Below are 12,304 nucleotides of genomic sequence, written 5' to 3' on the forward strand. Positions count from 1 at the left end.
TACTTACTGTGATCTTTGTAACACACTTGTGTACAGTTTGGGGACTATAGGAGCAGTGTGCCTACAGAAAGTAGAAAATAGGTTCTTTTTGTTATTGTTCTTGTTGTTTGCTTCAGAAATAATTATAGAAATCTGTGTTTAGAAGCAGTCCTAAGAAGTTACATACTAAAGAAGGTCCAGTCTTGGAATGAGAGTGACTCATACACATCCACTCCCAGGTGGTTTGGGGCAAATAACTGGGCTTTCACATTCAGTCTAAAACTGTGATAAGACATTCTTCTTTACTCTCATGATGATATTGTAATATATAAATAAAAAGAAACATTAAACTAAATTTGGGTGATGGAAAAGATTTTGAAAAAAGTGAAGCGATAGGTACAACTGAAATTCTGTCTTACCTATCAGATGTTCAACTAATATGAGTGCTACACAACCTTGTTTAACGAATTTAACTCTGGAAGTGAAGGAAATTCTGCTCTGCATATTAAATTTTTTATTCAAGTTACAGCATGTTTTGGGATTTTTTTTTTTTCTCCTAGGCATGGAACAAGGCAGTTGTAAGAAATACATATATCTGAATAAATATTTGGGAGATGTTAAAAATATTAAAGTTATCTATGGACCTGCAGCTCGACTGAGACCCTCTGATGTCCCAGATAAATACTATTCATGTAAGTATATCTCTGTGATAACTTTGAATATGGTCATATTAAGAATACCTTCCTCTAGGCCAGGCATGGTGGCTCACGCTGTAATCACAGCACTTCGGGAGGCCGAAGTGGGCGGATCACCTGAGGTCAGGAGTTCGAGACCAGCCTAGCCAACGTAGTGAAACCCTGAAAATACATATATGATACTATACTATATCTATACTAAAAATATAAAAATTAGCCTGGCTTGGTGGTGGATGCCTGTAATCCCAACTACTCGGGGGGCGGAGGCACAAGAATCACTTGAACCCAGGAGGTGGAGGTTGCAGTGATCTAAGATCATGCCACTGTACTCCAGCCTGGGCAACAGAGTGAGACTTGGTCTCAAAAAAAAAAAAAAAAAAAAAAAAGAATACCTTCCTTTAAATCATTATATCTCTAAACTAAAGGGAATCAGAGTTAATTTTTTTCATGATTAAATCTCCAATGCAGATCTTTTGTACACAAATGGATTTTATGGGACTGGATGTGAGAACACAACTTACCTATTGGTTATTCATGGACTAAGCATAGTATTTGATGAGCTTAGTGCAATTTTATGTTGAAGTATGTGTTTTACTTGTGTATCAGAGTGAAGATTATACTAGAAAAAAAGTTTAAGAGAAAAATCCAACTACATTTATTCAAGTTTAATTAATTAATGACACTCCATTAAAATTACTTAGTATGGGAATAATATTCTATTGTGAGGAGGAATGCTGGCAGAAATGATTAATTCTATAGGCAATTGATTCCTGTCCTCCCTTAAACCATTTCAGAAACAATAAAGAATGTATCTTTTAAATAGGGAAGAATGAATTTCACATTCTCTCTTGACCACATATGGAACATAAACTGCCAAAAGATGTTTTAAAATATTTATTCTTTTGCCAGTCAAGTGTATTTCATAACTGTTTCCACCTCTGTTACCTCCCTCTCATTTTGATTACCATACATGATAACTTTCAGATGTGTAGAGCAAATTTTGTTTGTCTTTTTGATATAGTTAACTTTGAAACAGAAATAGAATAAGCTTTTCTGACAATTATCAGAATTGGGTTAGGTTGGGCTATTTGGTAAGATATGTTTCAATAGATAGATACTATTGACTATTAATGAGGAAAATATATTTCACTGCAGGAAAATGGTTATGCAGATATATTTACACAGTGTTACAAAGCACAGGCTGTGTATGCCTAATACCAAGTTTTAATTAGTATTTTTTTAATTTAGAAAAGTAGTACATGACTGTTATAAAACCTGTTCTAAAAATTATACAGATATGCTAGGCATGATGGTGGCTCACACCTGTAATTCCAGCACTTTGGGAGGCCAAGGCAGGCGGATCACAAGGTTAAGAGATCGAGACCATCCTGGCCAACATGGTGAAACCCTGTCTCTACTAAAAATATAAAAATTAGCCGGGCATGATGGCACGTGCCTGTAGTCCCAGCTACTGGGGAGGCTGAGGCAGGAGAATCGCTTGAACTTGGGAGGCAGAGGTTGTAGTGAGCTGAGATCGCGCTACTGCACTCCAGCCTGGTGACAGAGAGACTCCATCTAAAAAAAAAAAAAAAAAAAAAAAGTTTAGGGCAATAGCAGTCTCCAGAGATGTTTGGGATGGGATAGCTAAGCTGTGCCATACCCTTATCTCAGTTAGGCCCTCAAGTTTCCCAAATTAAAGCAAAAACTATATATGTATATCACTTTACATAAATATATAACATATATGTATATAAAATGTATACTCTTATCTGGATAATTTTCTCCAATTTGTGTAATGTTTGGCTAAAATAAAATCTGGGAAGCTAGACAGTTATTGATTTGTAGTAGAAAGTACCCTAAGTAAATCCATGGCCTTACTATGCAAATTCAGTTTTTAAATTAGTCTACTTGCCTTCTCTTTGAAGTTTCCTCATACCCCTCTTATTTGAAAATTCTAGAACTGACATTGAATATTGAAGTATACAAAGTAAAAAGTAACAGCTTCCCACCTGAAGTCCTCCTACTTGACAATTCATTTCCCCTGTTTAGAAACAACCGTTGTTAAGCTTGGATTATGTCTTCCCGGATAATTGTGATATTCGAATAATTATTTTTGTTGTTGAGTATTTCCTAGGGAACTAGAGGTACAAATCAGCTTTACAAAACACATACAGTTTTTATTTTTACCCAGTGAAACCATACCAGATCTAGATGGATAGATACTTTGAGGGATGGATGGATATTGGTTACTAACCGGATGGAAAGATGGTTGGACAGGTGGATGGATAGTTAGATGGATGAATGGACATGTGGGTTATCAGATGGATGGATACTTAGATGTTCTGTAACTTGTCTTTCCATTTAACAATATGATACCTGAAGGTCTGTCTAATTCCTTTCAGTGGCTACAATGTAATGACTTAAATGAACTCTTTAAAACCTGCCTTGGTGTTTAAATATAGAGTTTGGATCTGACATTCTACATTTTTGTATTATGTTTTAGTTATAGCATACAATCAACTATTAATTCTTATGTTTGTTCCCCTCCAGTTAACTATGAAGGCATTGCCCGAAATCTTTCTGTGAGTATCTTTATTTTCCATTATCTAGTTATTTTTAGTTTTGTATAATATATACAGAGAAAAGTTTCAGCATCTGTTATTGGGATTGAAGGATTAGAATATTTTAGGGCGGGCGCGGTGGCTCACGCCTGTAATCCCAGCACTTTGGGAGGCCGAGGCGGGCGGATCACAAGGTCAGGAGATCGAGACCATGGTGAAACCCCGTCTCTACTAAAAATAGAAAAAATTAGCCGGGCGCAGGGGCGGGCGCCTGTAGTCCCAGGTACTCGGGAGGCTGAGGCAGAGAATGGCGTGAACCCGGGAGGCGGAGCTTGCAGTGAGCTGAGATTGTGCCACTGCACTCCAGCCTGGGCAACAGAGCGAGACTCCGTCTCAAAAAAAAAAAAAAAAAAAATTTTAGTAACCTGGGCCAACATGGAAATGCTGTGTAGTTTAAAGATCTTTAAGGTTGTGTCCCAATAATGTAGATTTGAAAATTTTTAAAGAATTTATCTATTGGCATTATGAAATGTATATGAGAAGAAGAAATAATTTTAAAACTATTTACAAGAAATAATTTTTAAAGTAGAAGGAAAAACCATATGGCTGTACCACCATAAACACCATTAGCATTATGATATATTTCCTTCCAGTCTTTTTTTATGCCTTAAAAAATAAGTTTTTATACTAGTGCTGAGTTATCTATACTACATTTTATACTCACACATTTTAAATCTGCAAGAAAACTCTTAAATTGCAGTTATAAGGATGTTTGAAAATAGAACCATCAGTGGTAACTTAATATAATCTAGTGACACTGTCTGAGTTCTGGGGCTTTTATGCAGTAATAATTATGATTTCCTCTAAATGTTTCAAGTAGTTTGGAAGATTTACCTTTTACATTATACAAATAGTAAGAACTTTTAGCTGTTTTTTCATCTGACTTATTGGGCCGGCTGATTAAATGTTTGTGAAAAAAAATTTCATGTGAAGTTAGAAAGCAATTTCAAGAAAAGTTAACACTTTAGATAACAGGGAAATAATACTTTTTCTTTGCTGTTTGCAATTTCAGTGCCGGGAACCAAACCAACACTTCAAACCTTACCTGAAACATTTCTTACCTAAGCGTTTGCACTTTGCTAAGAGTGATAGAATTGAGCCCTTGACATTCTATTTGGACCCTCAGTGGCAACTTGCATTGTAAGTTCTGACAGTGTCCCAGGTAAACTTAACCTGATCGGTTAGTGATTCAGGGTAACCACTGGGCCCTTTCTAACAATATTGTTATGTGAAAACTGTAGAAGTATGATTCTCTTCACTCTAACTCAGGATTTCTATTGTCGGCCTATGGATGTTCGAGTTAGATAAGTCTTTGTTGTGGAGAGCTATCCTGCACATTGTGGGATATTTGACAAGGATCCTTTACTTCTCCCCACTGGATGAAAGTAGCACTTCTTCTCTAATGTGACAACCAAAAATGTCCCTCAGCATTGCCAAAAGTCCCCTGGGAAGGAGGAATCACCCAGACCATCCTTGGCTAAGAATCACTGGTCTGGCTTTTCATATCTATATTGATTACTTCTTATAATCTACATTTGTTACCACTTGCCATTGCATGTCTTCTACACATTACAGTATGTCTAATTGTGCCACCAAAGCCCAGCCAACAGTTGGTAAAAGCACTTTACTTTATAATAATCAGTAACTATCTTCATTATACACAGTTGTTTTTTCATTCTTCTCATACTAATCCATCAATAAACTTTAGTTTATTGGTGTGTTTGGCAAATTATTTGGATGGTTAATAGTGTTAATATCTCACAATTTGTTCATTAACTGTTTTGGTGGTTGCCAAGAAGCCAGTCATGATACATACCCCTGTCAAGCAAAACCTAGGCAGTGAACCACAATTCAGTAAACAGAATTATACTGTCTGCACTCTTATTGGAGAGCTGGGCTTTTAGTTTAAAAAAAAAAAAAAGACAGAATATGAAAGGAGAAATGGTCCTATCTTCGTGAGAGAACTAATATTTAGTAAATATCTAAACACCATGTTGGAAGCATTTCTTTAGGCTACATCATTGAATTTTTACAAATAACCAACATGAGAAATTGAAATCAAAGATGATAGTTAAATCTATCTAAATTCACGGGCAGTTAATCACACAGCCAATGTTCAAAACCACTTCTGTCCTGATGCTAGTGGTTTTTCTTCTGTCTACTATATTGCTTATAGTTTGTTTGTCCATGAAATAAAAGATAGAAGTGACTTCTTAATGCTTTTCAAAGCCAGGTGGTTTTATTTACCCGTTATGTTGGTTTAACAAAATAGTTACATACTTTTTATTAATGAAAATAATGTTATGTTTTATGAAAGGACTTTACATTTTTAATTCATATATGTCAACATTAGGAATCCCTCAGAACGGAAATATTGTGGAAGTGGATTTCATGGCTCTGACAATATATTTTCAAATATGCAAGTGAGTAAACCTATTATACTTAATTGAATTGAATCTAAAGAAAAAATGATATACAAAGTTTTACGTTTGAAAACAGACTGCGATTCTATGTCTTGAATGAGAATTAATGAAACATACTTTCATAAAGCAATTTTTATTTGAACATTAAAGACTTTTGTTAAAATTTTATATTCATTGGCTATTACTAAAAAGTCAAAAAACAACAGATGTGGTAAGGATGTGGAGAAAAGGGAATACTTATACACAGTCGAAGGGAATGTAAGTTAGTACAACTTCCGTGGATCACTGTATAGAGATTTCTCAAAGAAATAATAATGAAACTACGCCTAATCCAGCAATCCCACTACTGGGATTTCCGAAAGGAAAATAAATCATTTTATCAAACAGATACCTGCACTCATATGTTTATCACAGCACTGTTCACAGAAGTAAAGTCATGGAATCAACTTAAATATTTATCAGTGGATTATGGATTAAAAATGTGGTGTGTGTGTGTGTGTATATGTGTGTGTGTGTGTGTGTGTGTGTATATGTGTGTGTATGTGTGTGTGTGTATATATATATATATATATATATATATATATATATATATATCGTGGAATGCTGCTCAGCCATAAAAAGAAATGAAATCATGTCCTTTGCAGCAATGTGGATGGAATTGGAGGCCATTATCCTTAGTGAAATAACTCAAACAAAAAACTAAAAACCACATGTTCTCGCTTGTAAGTGGTAGCTAAACAGTAGGCACGCACGGACGTACAGAGTGGAATAATAGATATTGGAGACTCCCCAAAGGTGGGAAGGTGGGAGGAGTGTGAGGTATGAAATAACACTTATTGGGTTCAATGTACACTGTTCTGGTGATGGGTAACACTAAAAGCTCAGACTTCACCACTGTGCAATATATCCATGAAAGATAACTGTACACATACCCCTAAATCCATAAAAATTAAAAAATTAATAAAATTTTATATTCATGTTTCATAAGCATATGACATATCTCCTATTATATTTCTAATAATTATTTTTCATGTTTTTTGTGCTCTGTTAAGAATATTGCTTTACAGTTAAGAAAGCTAGTGATAGATAAGAAAGTATCATATTTACATTCTTAGAAGAGATAGTATCTTACATTTACCCAGCACTTTAATGTTTTCAAAATAAACTTATAGTAATTTTCTAATTTGATCCCTGCAGCACTGTGTAAGGTGGGCAGGGTGAAGTTTATATTCAATGTCATAGATGAAAAAAAAAATTATCATTCATTCTGTTCTGATTGTCAAGTCAAGAATTGTAATAAAACTAAGAGACATATCCTAGATGTTCTTAGATTATATGTGTGATAGAGTTAAAACTATATTTCCCACAAAGTCCACTCAGCATGGTAGTTTTCCTCTTATCTTATCATAACCAGTTTGTACGTGTACAATTTGGATAACAGAATTTTTTGGACTAACCTGCAGACAGCTGAAATGCACTGATAAACTTCCTTTTTTGGCCATCTAGGCCCTCTTTGTTGGCTATGGACCTGGATTCAAGCATGGCATTGAGGTTGACACCTTTGAAAACATTGAAGTCTATAACTTAATGTGTGGTAAGTGTGAACAGGTGGCTTTTTTCCCTTCTGAAAACAGACCTGAAATAAGATTGTCAAAAGCAGGTCACATTGTAGGCACCTTTGTGGAGAGGACGGTGAGGCAAGACAGATTTTTACCTTCTTCCTGACTCAGACTCACTGAAGAAATATGGGGAACATGTCATCTTATTACTTATCTGTTTGTTCCACTAGGCTGCTTACTGGTTAAAGTACACCACTCACAGCAGGGTGGTCTGCACACCCCCAGTGCTCAGCACTTTTCTAGACCCTCAGCTTAATTATTTGATTCTTGACTCAGAGCAGTGATAGAAGCCAGAGAAAAGACATTGAGGGCAGTGAAAGGTGGACAAAACTTGTGGAACTTCTGGTAGCCATAATGGTTGAATGTAAGTCAATGTCAAGGTTGTAGAAATGATGGAGGACACATTAGGGATATTCTTGGTTTACTTTGTACCTTCTGAAGTAGTCCTTTTATAGTGAAGCATTGTGTTTTAAATATTAATTTCTTATTCTCATAATGGTCCTAGGCATTTAAAAAACCTTAAATATGTCTTAACTATAATTCTTTTGGTGGGAGTCTATATAGTTTAAATGAGTTAATATATCCTAAAATACTTAAAACAGCACCTGGCATATAGTAAGTGCTTACTACATAAGTATTTGCTGTTATCACATTTAAGAGCATGAGTCTTAGACTCAGACAAAGATGGTTTTGAATTCTAGATCGTTCAGTTAGTAACTTCGAGACTTGGGCAAAACACTTTGATTACTCATCTACCAAATATTGATGATAACTTATAAAATTGTTTTGGGGAATAAATAAGAAAATATGTTAGCACCATGATTGGCAGAAAATATGCATTCAACAGGTGGTGACTAGTTATTGTACACTTTAAAAATCAGAAATTTTGTACTGAAATACAGCATATACATATCAGTACTTCTATTAAAAAGAAGCTAGTCTTAAATACTCTAAAACTCAAGAGAGTTTTATACTTTTCTTTTAGTTAAAGAGTAAAGGACTCATGTATTTGGTTTTAAAAAAGTAAAGATCATGGCACAAGTCTACTATTTGTTTGATTTGAAACATCTAAGTAACTCTACCATTCTTGAAATGATGCAGATTTACTGAATTTAACACCGGCTCCTAATAACGGAACTCATGGAAGTCTTAACCACCTTCTAAAGAATCCTGTTTACACACCAAAGCATCCCAAAGAGGTGCACCCCCTGATACAGTGCCCCTTCACAAGAAACCCCAGAGATAACCTTGGCTGCTCATGTAACCCTTCGGTAAGTATTGTCAGGAAGTTTGGTCCAGTATGTATGGTTTGATAGCACCCTCTGCACAGCATGTGCTGTAGAAATACTTAATAATCAAATTAGAATTTAGGAGTGGGGGTAGGTAAACATATATTTTAATCCTAGGGGGCACATGCAGATCTTTTGTAATATTTCTTTTTCTAGTTTTTGCATTTTATCCTCTTATTTTTAATTCCTTGGAGCTGTGACTTGACTTGGGTGCAGATGTGAAGAAGTCTAGTTCAGTTCTTGAGCCTCCTGTATTAGGGAATCTGTACTGTTACTCTAGCAGTGAGGTCATGAGCACATAGGAAACCAATCACAATGTACCTTTTTAAAAATACAATTCAGGTTGTTTAAGTGTAGGGAGGAAAAAAGATTTCTTGGTATGAAATGAATATATTACACTGTCCTTTTTTACTTCCATGTTAATATATCATTATTATAAAAAGATAAAAATGCTAGACAAGTTATGAACAAAATTGATAACATCCATAAGCAGGCACCTGTAATCCCAGCTACTTAGGAGGCTGAGGCAGGAGAATCGTTTGAACCTGGGAGGCAGAGGTGGCAGTGAGCCGAGATCGCACCACTGCATTGCAGACTGGGCAACAGGGTGAGACTCCGTCTCAAAAAAAAAATATATATATATACACACACACACGTGCACACATATATACAAAAACATATATAAATGTATATCTATAAAATATATTATAATATTAAAAATATAATATATAAATATAAATATATATAAATATATTTTGATATATATCAAAAATATACATATATACACTATATGTGTGTGTATATATACTATATATGTGTATATATAGCAATTTGGAGAGTAGTTTATTTTATGCTTTACATTTTGTTTTAGACTTGAGTTAGACTAGAAGAAAGACTTGGGGTACCGAGATAAGAATTACAAAGCAGCAATCATATTCTTATTTTTTAATTACTGGCGTAATGCTGGTATACTAACAATAATGTTAGTATACTAACAATTATGTTAGTATACTAACAATTATGTTAGTATACTAACAATTATGTTAGTATACTAACAATTATGTTAGTATACTAACAATTTTGTCTTTTGCAACTGTCATTCCTCTCCTCTGTCCTGTTCATCAAAAAAGTAACTTCTGTCCAGGCATGGTGTACCACACCTGTAATCCCAGTACTTTGGGAGGCCGAGGTGAGAGGATTGCTTGAGACCAGGAGTTCAAAACCAGACTGGGCAACATAGGGAGACCCCATCTGTACAAAAAGCTAAAAAAATTAGCTGGGCATGGTGGCATATGCCTGGAGTCCCATTTACTTGGGAACCTAGGTGGGAGGATTGCTTGAGCCCAGTAGGCCCAGGCTGCAGCGAGTCATGATTGCACCACTGCACGCCAGCCTGGGTGAAAGAGCAAGACTCTTGCCTTTAAAGAGAAAAAAAAAAAAAATCCACTCATATAAGACTATTGTAAATGATCTTTGTTCTATGTTGGGATAATCAATCTATAGCAGTTCTGTGTTACAAAAATTAAAACATGTCTCTCAGTTCTTAAAAATAGTTTTATAACCTTTTTTAGATTTTGCCAATTGAGGATTTTCAGACACAGTTTAATCTGACCGTGGCAGAAGGTAAGGCATGCTACCCTCAAGCTTGGAATGTGAAACAATTTTCTCATCAGTGTGAAATGCAGAGAACTGGTTTGGGGACATGATTTGAGAATAACCAATAAAATAAAGGGAGTTCTGGAGGACCACCTGATGAAACATAGAGGTTTCTTTGCTTGACAGTTTAGACTGTTAGACATAAGGAAAGAAGAGATATTTTGCAGTGGATATTGTATGTAACGTATTTAGTGGAAGCTGAATCACACTTTATGAACATAATGGAGGTGTTCTGAAATTTTTGACGATTTCTATAGGTTGATAGTAGAGACTCAGATTCCCATTTGAAATACCTAAGTTTCTATCTCACCTGGTTCTTAGTTAATCATACAAGGTTATATATTAATTTATTGATCTAAAGCTATTTCTTCATCACTTTTGACCAAAAATCAAGGATATACAGACAACTGATGAAATTTTTCAATTATGACTTGAATGTTTGGAGTCACTATAATACACTCTCTCATCCTTATGTTACCTGGCATACATTTTTTTTTCTTTCTACTAGAATAAAGAGGTAAATTCTGTGTTAATTCTGATATGAGCTTGTCTCTGTAAAATCCCTAGGATATCTTCAAGGTGGCAAAGTATTGTAGTGAATGGTGGCACTTTCAGAATTGAGTAGATCCAAGTTTGAATATGAGCTTAGGTACTATATGTTCATGGAAGGAGTATTCCCTGTCAGCTGCTGTTTCCGCATCTGTAAAATGGGCATATAACCTTAATTCATATGGAAATGTAAAAATTAGTTATATGATGTGTAGCAAGCACTTGACATTTGGGAAAAGGGCAATAAATAATATCTATATTGTTATTGTTTTATTTAGTTTAATCTCATAGTTTCATCTGAACTTTTGCTTTCCAAGTATACATATCATTAAAAAAATTTACTTTCTGGAGTGTGTCCTAGAGAATACGTAATTAAAATAATGCTTAAGAATTTTTGATAATATAACTTTGAATTAACTGGAATATTTAGCAATTTCATGTAGTGTCCTCATGGTATCTTGATATTACATTGATTTCAGAATCTTTATAGGCAAAAATTACAGTGAATCTCACGTGTCTTCTTAAGTGTTTATGCTTCTACCCTTTGTAATCAGTTTTTTTAATAGTTAAAAGTAAATCTTCAATATGGTTAAGTAGAAGAAAGGATTAGATGAGGGTATCACACTATATATTGTCATATAATACACACTAACTAAATTTATTTATTTTCATCCTGTGACCCAAGAGAAGAATATTAAGCATGAAACTTTACCCTATGGAAGACCCAGAGTTCTCCAGAAGAAAAACACCATCTGTCTTCTCTCCCAGCACCAGTTTATGAGTGGATACAGCCAAGACATCTTAATGCCGCTTTGGACATCCTATACCGTGGACAGAAATGCAAGTATTTGTCACCTCTTCATGTGTGGCTATTTCAAATTAATGATTAAGCAGAACATTGAATGCATAGTTTCTCACTGTTCACCTTGGCTTTATATCAGTTCCTGCATTAGAGGAACACTGAACAGGGAGTCAGAAAAATTCAGTTCCAGTTCAAGCTCTGCCACTGAGCTACTGCATGACTTTGAGAACTCAGACCAAATTTCTTCTGTGAAATGAGGGTTGTGCAGTAAAGAATTCTCTTTTGGGCCGGGCGCAGTGGCTCACGCTTGTAATCCCAGCAATTTGGGAGGCCGAGGCGGGTGGATCACAAGGTCAGGAGATCGAGACCATCCTGGCTAACATGGTGAAACCCCGTCTCTACTGAAAATACAGAAAAATTAGCCGGGCGTGGTGGCAGGCGCCTGTAGTCCCAGCTACTCGGGAGGCTGAGGCAGGAGACTCCAGCCTGGACTATAGAGTGAGACTCCGTCTCAAAAAAAACAAAAAAAAGAAAAAGAAAAAAGAAAAGAATTCTCTTTTGCCTCCCTGACCCCAATTTTAATATTTTATGATTCCAATTTATAATTGCATGAAATCAGCCTTAGGATCAGTCACAGTTACCCATTTCTAAATACATGGCTGTGTGAGGAC

The 12,304-nt window shown here is 35.3% G+C and overlaps 1 protein-coding gene across 1 annotated transcript in view; it reads left to right on the forward strand.

Annotated features, from left to right (window-relative positions):
- Positions 1-12,304, forward strand: part of LOC105465611 (ectonucleotide pyrophosphatase/phosphodiesterase 1) — an 88,755-nt gene that overhangs the window by 59,796 nt on the left and 16,655 nt on the right. Inside the window, exons 13-20 of the mRNA XM_071096476.1 lie at positions 540-671; positions 3,225-3,256; positions 4,308-4,435; positions 5,649-5,718; positions 7,225-7,312; positions 8,439-8,608; positions 10,198-10,249; positions 11,517-11,671. Of these exons, the coding sequence (XP_070952577.1) occupies positions 540-671; positions 3,225-3,256; positions 4,308-4,435; positions 5,649-5,718; positions 7,225-7,312; positions 8,439-8,608; positions 10,198-10,249; positions 11,517-11,671 (827 nt within the window). The remainder of the gene's footprint in view (positions 1-539; positions 672-3,224; positions 3,257-4,307; positions 4,436-5,648; positions 5,719-7,224; positions 7,313-8,438; positions 8,609-10,197; positions 10,250-11,516; positions 11,672-12,304) is intronic.

The sequence above is a fragment of the Macaca nemestrina genome, chromosome 5, assembly GCF_043159975.1.
Source record: "Macaca nemestrina isolate mMacNem1 chromosome 5, mMacNem.hap1, whole genome shotgun sequence".
NCBI lineage: Eukaryota > Metazoa > Chordata > Mammalia > Primates > Cercopithecidae > Macaca > Macaca nemestrina.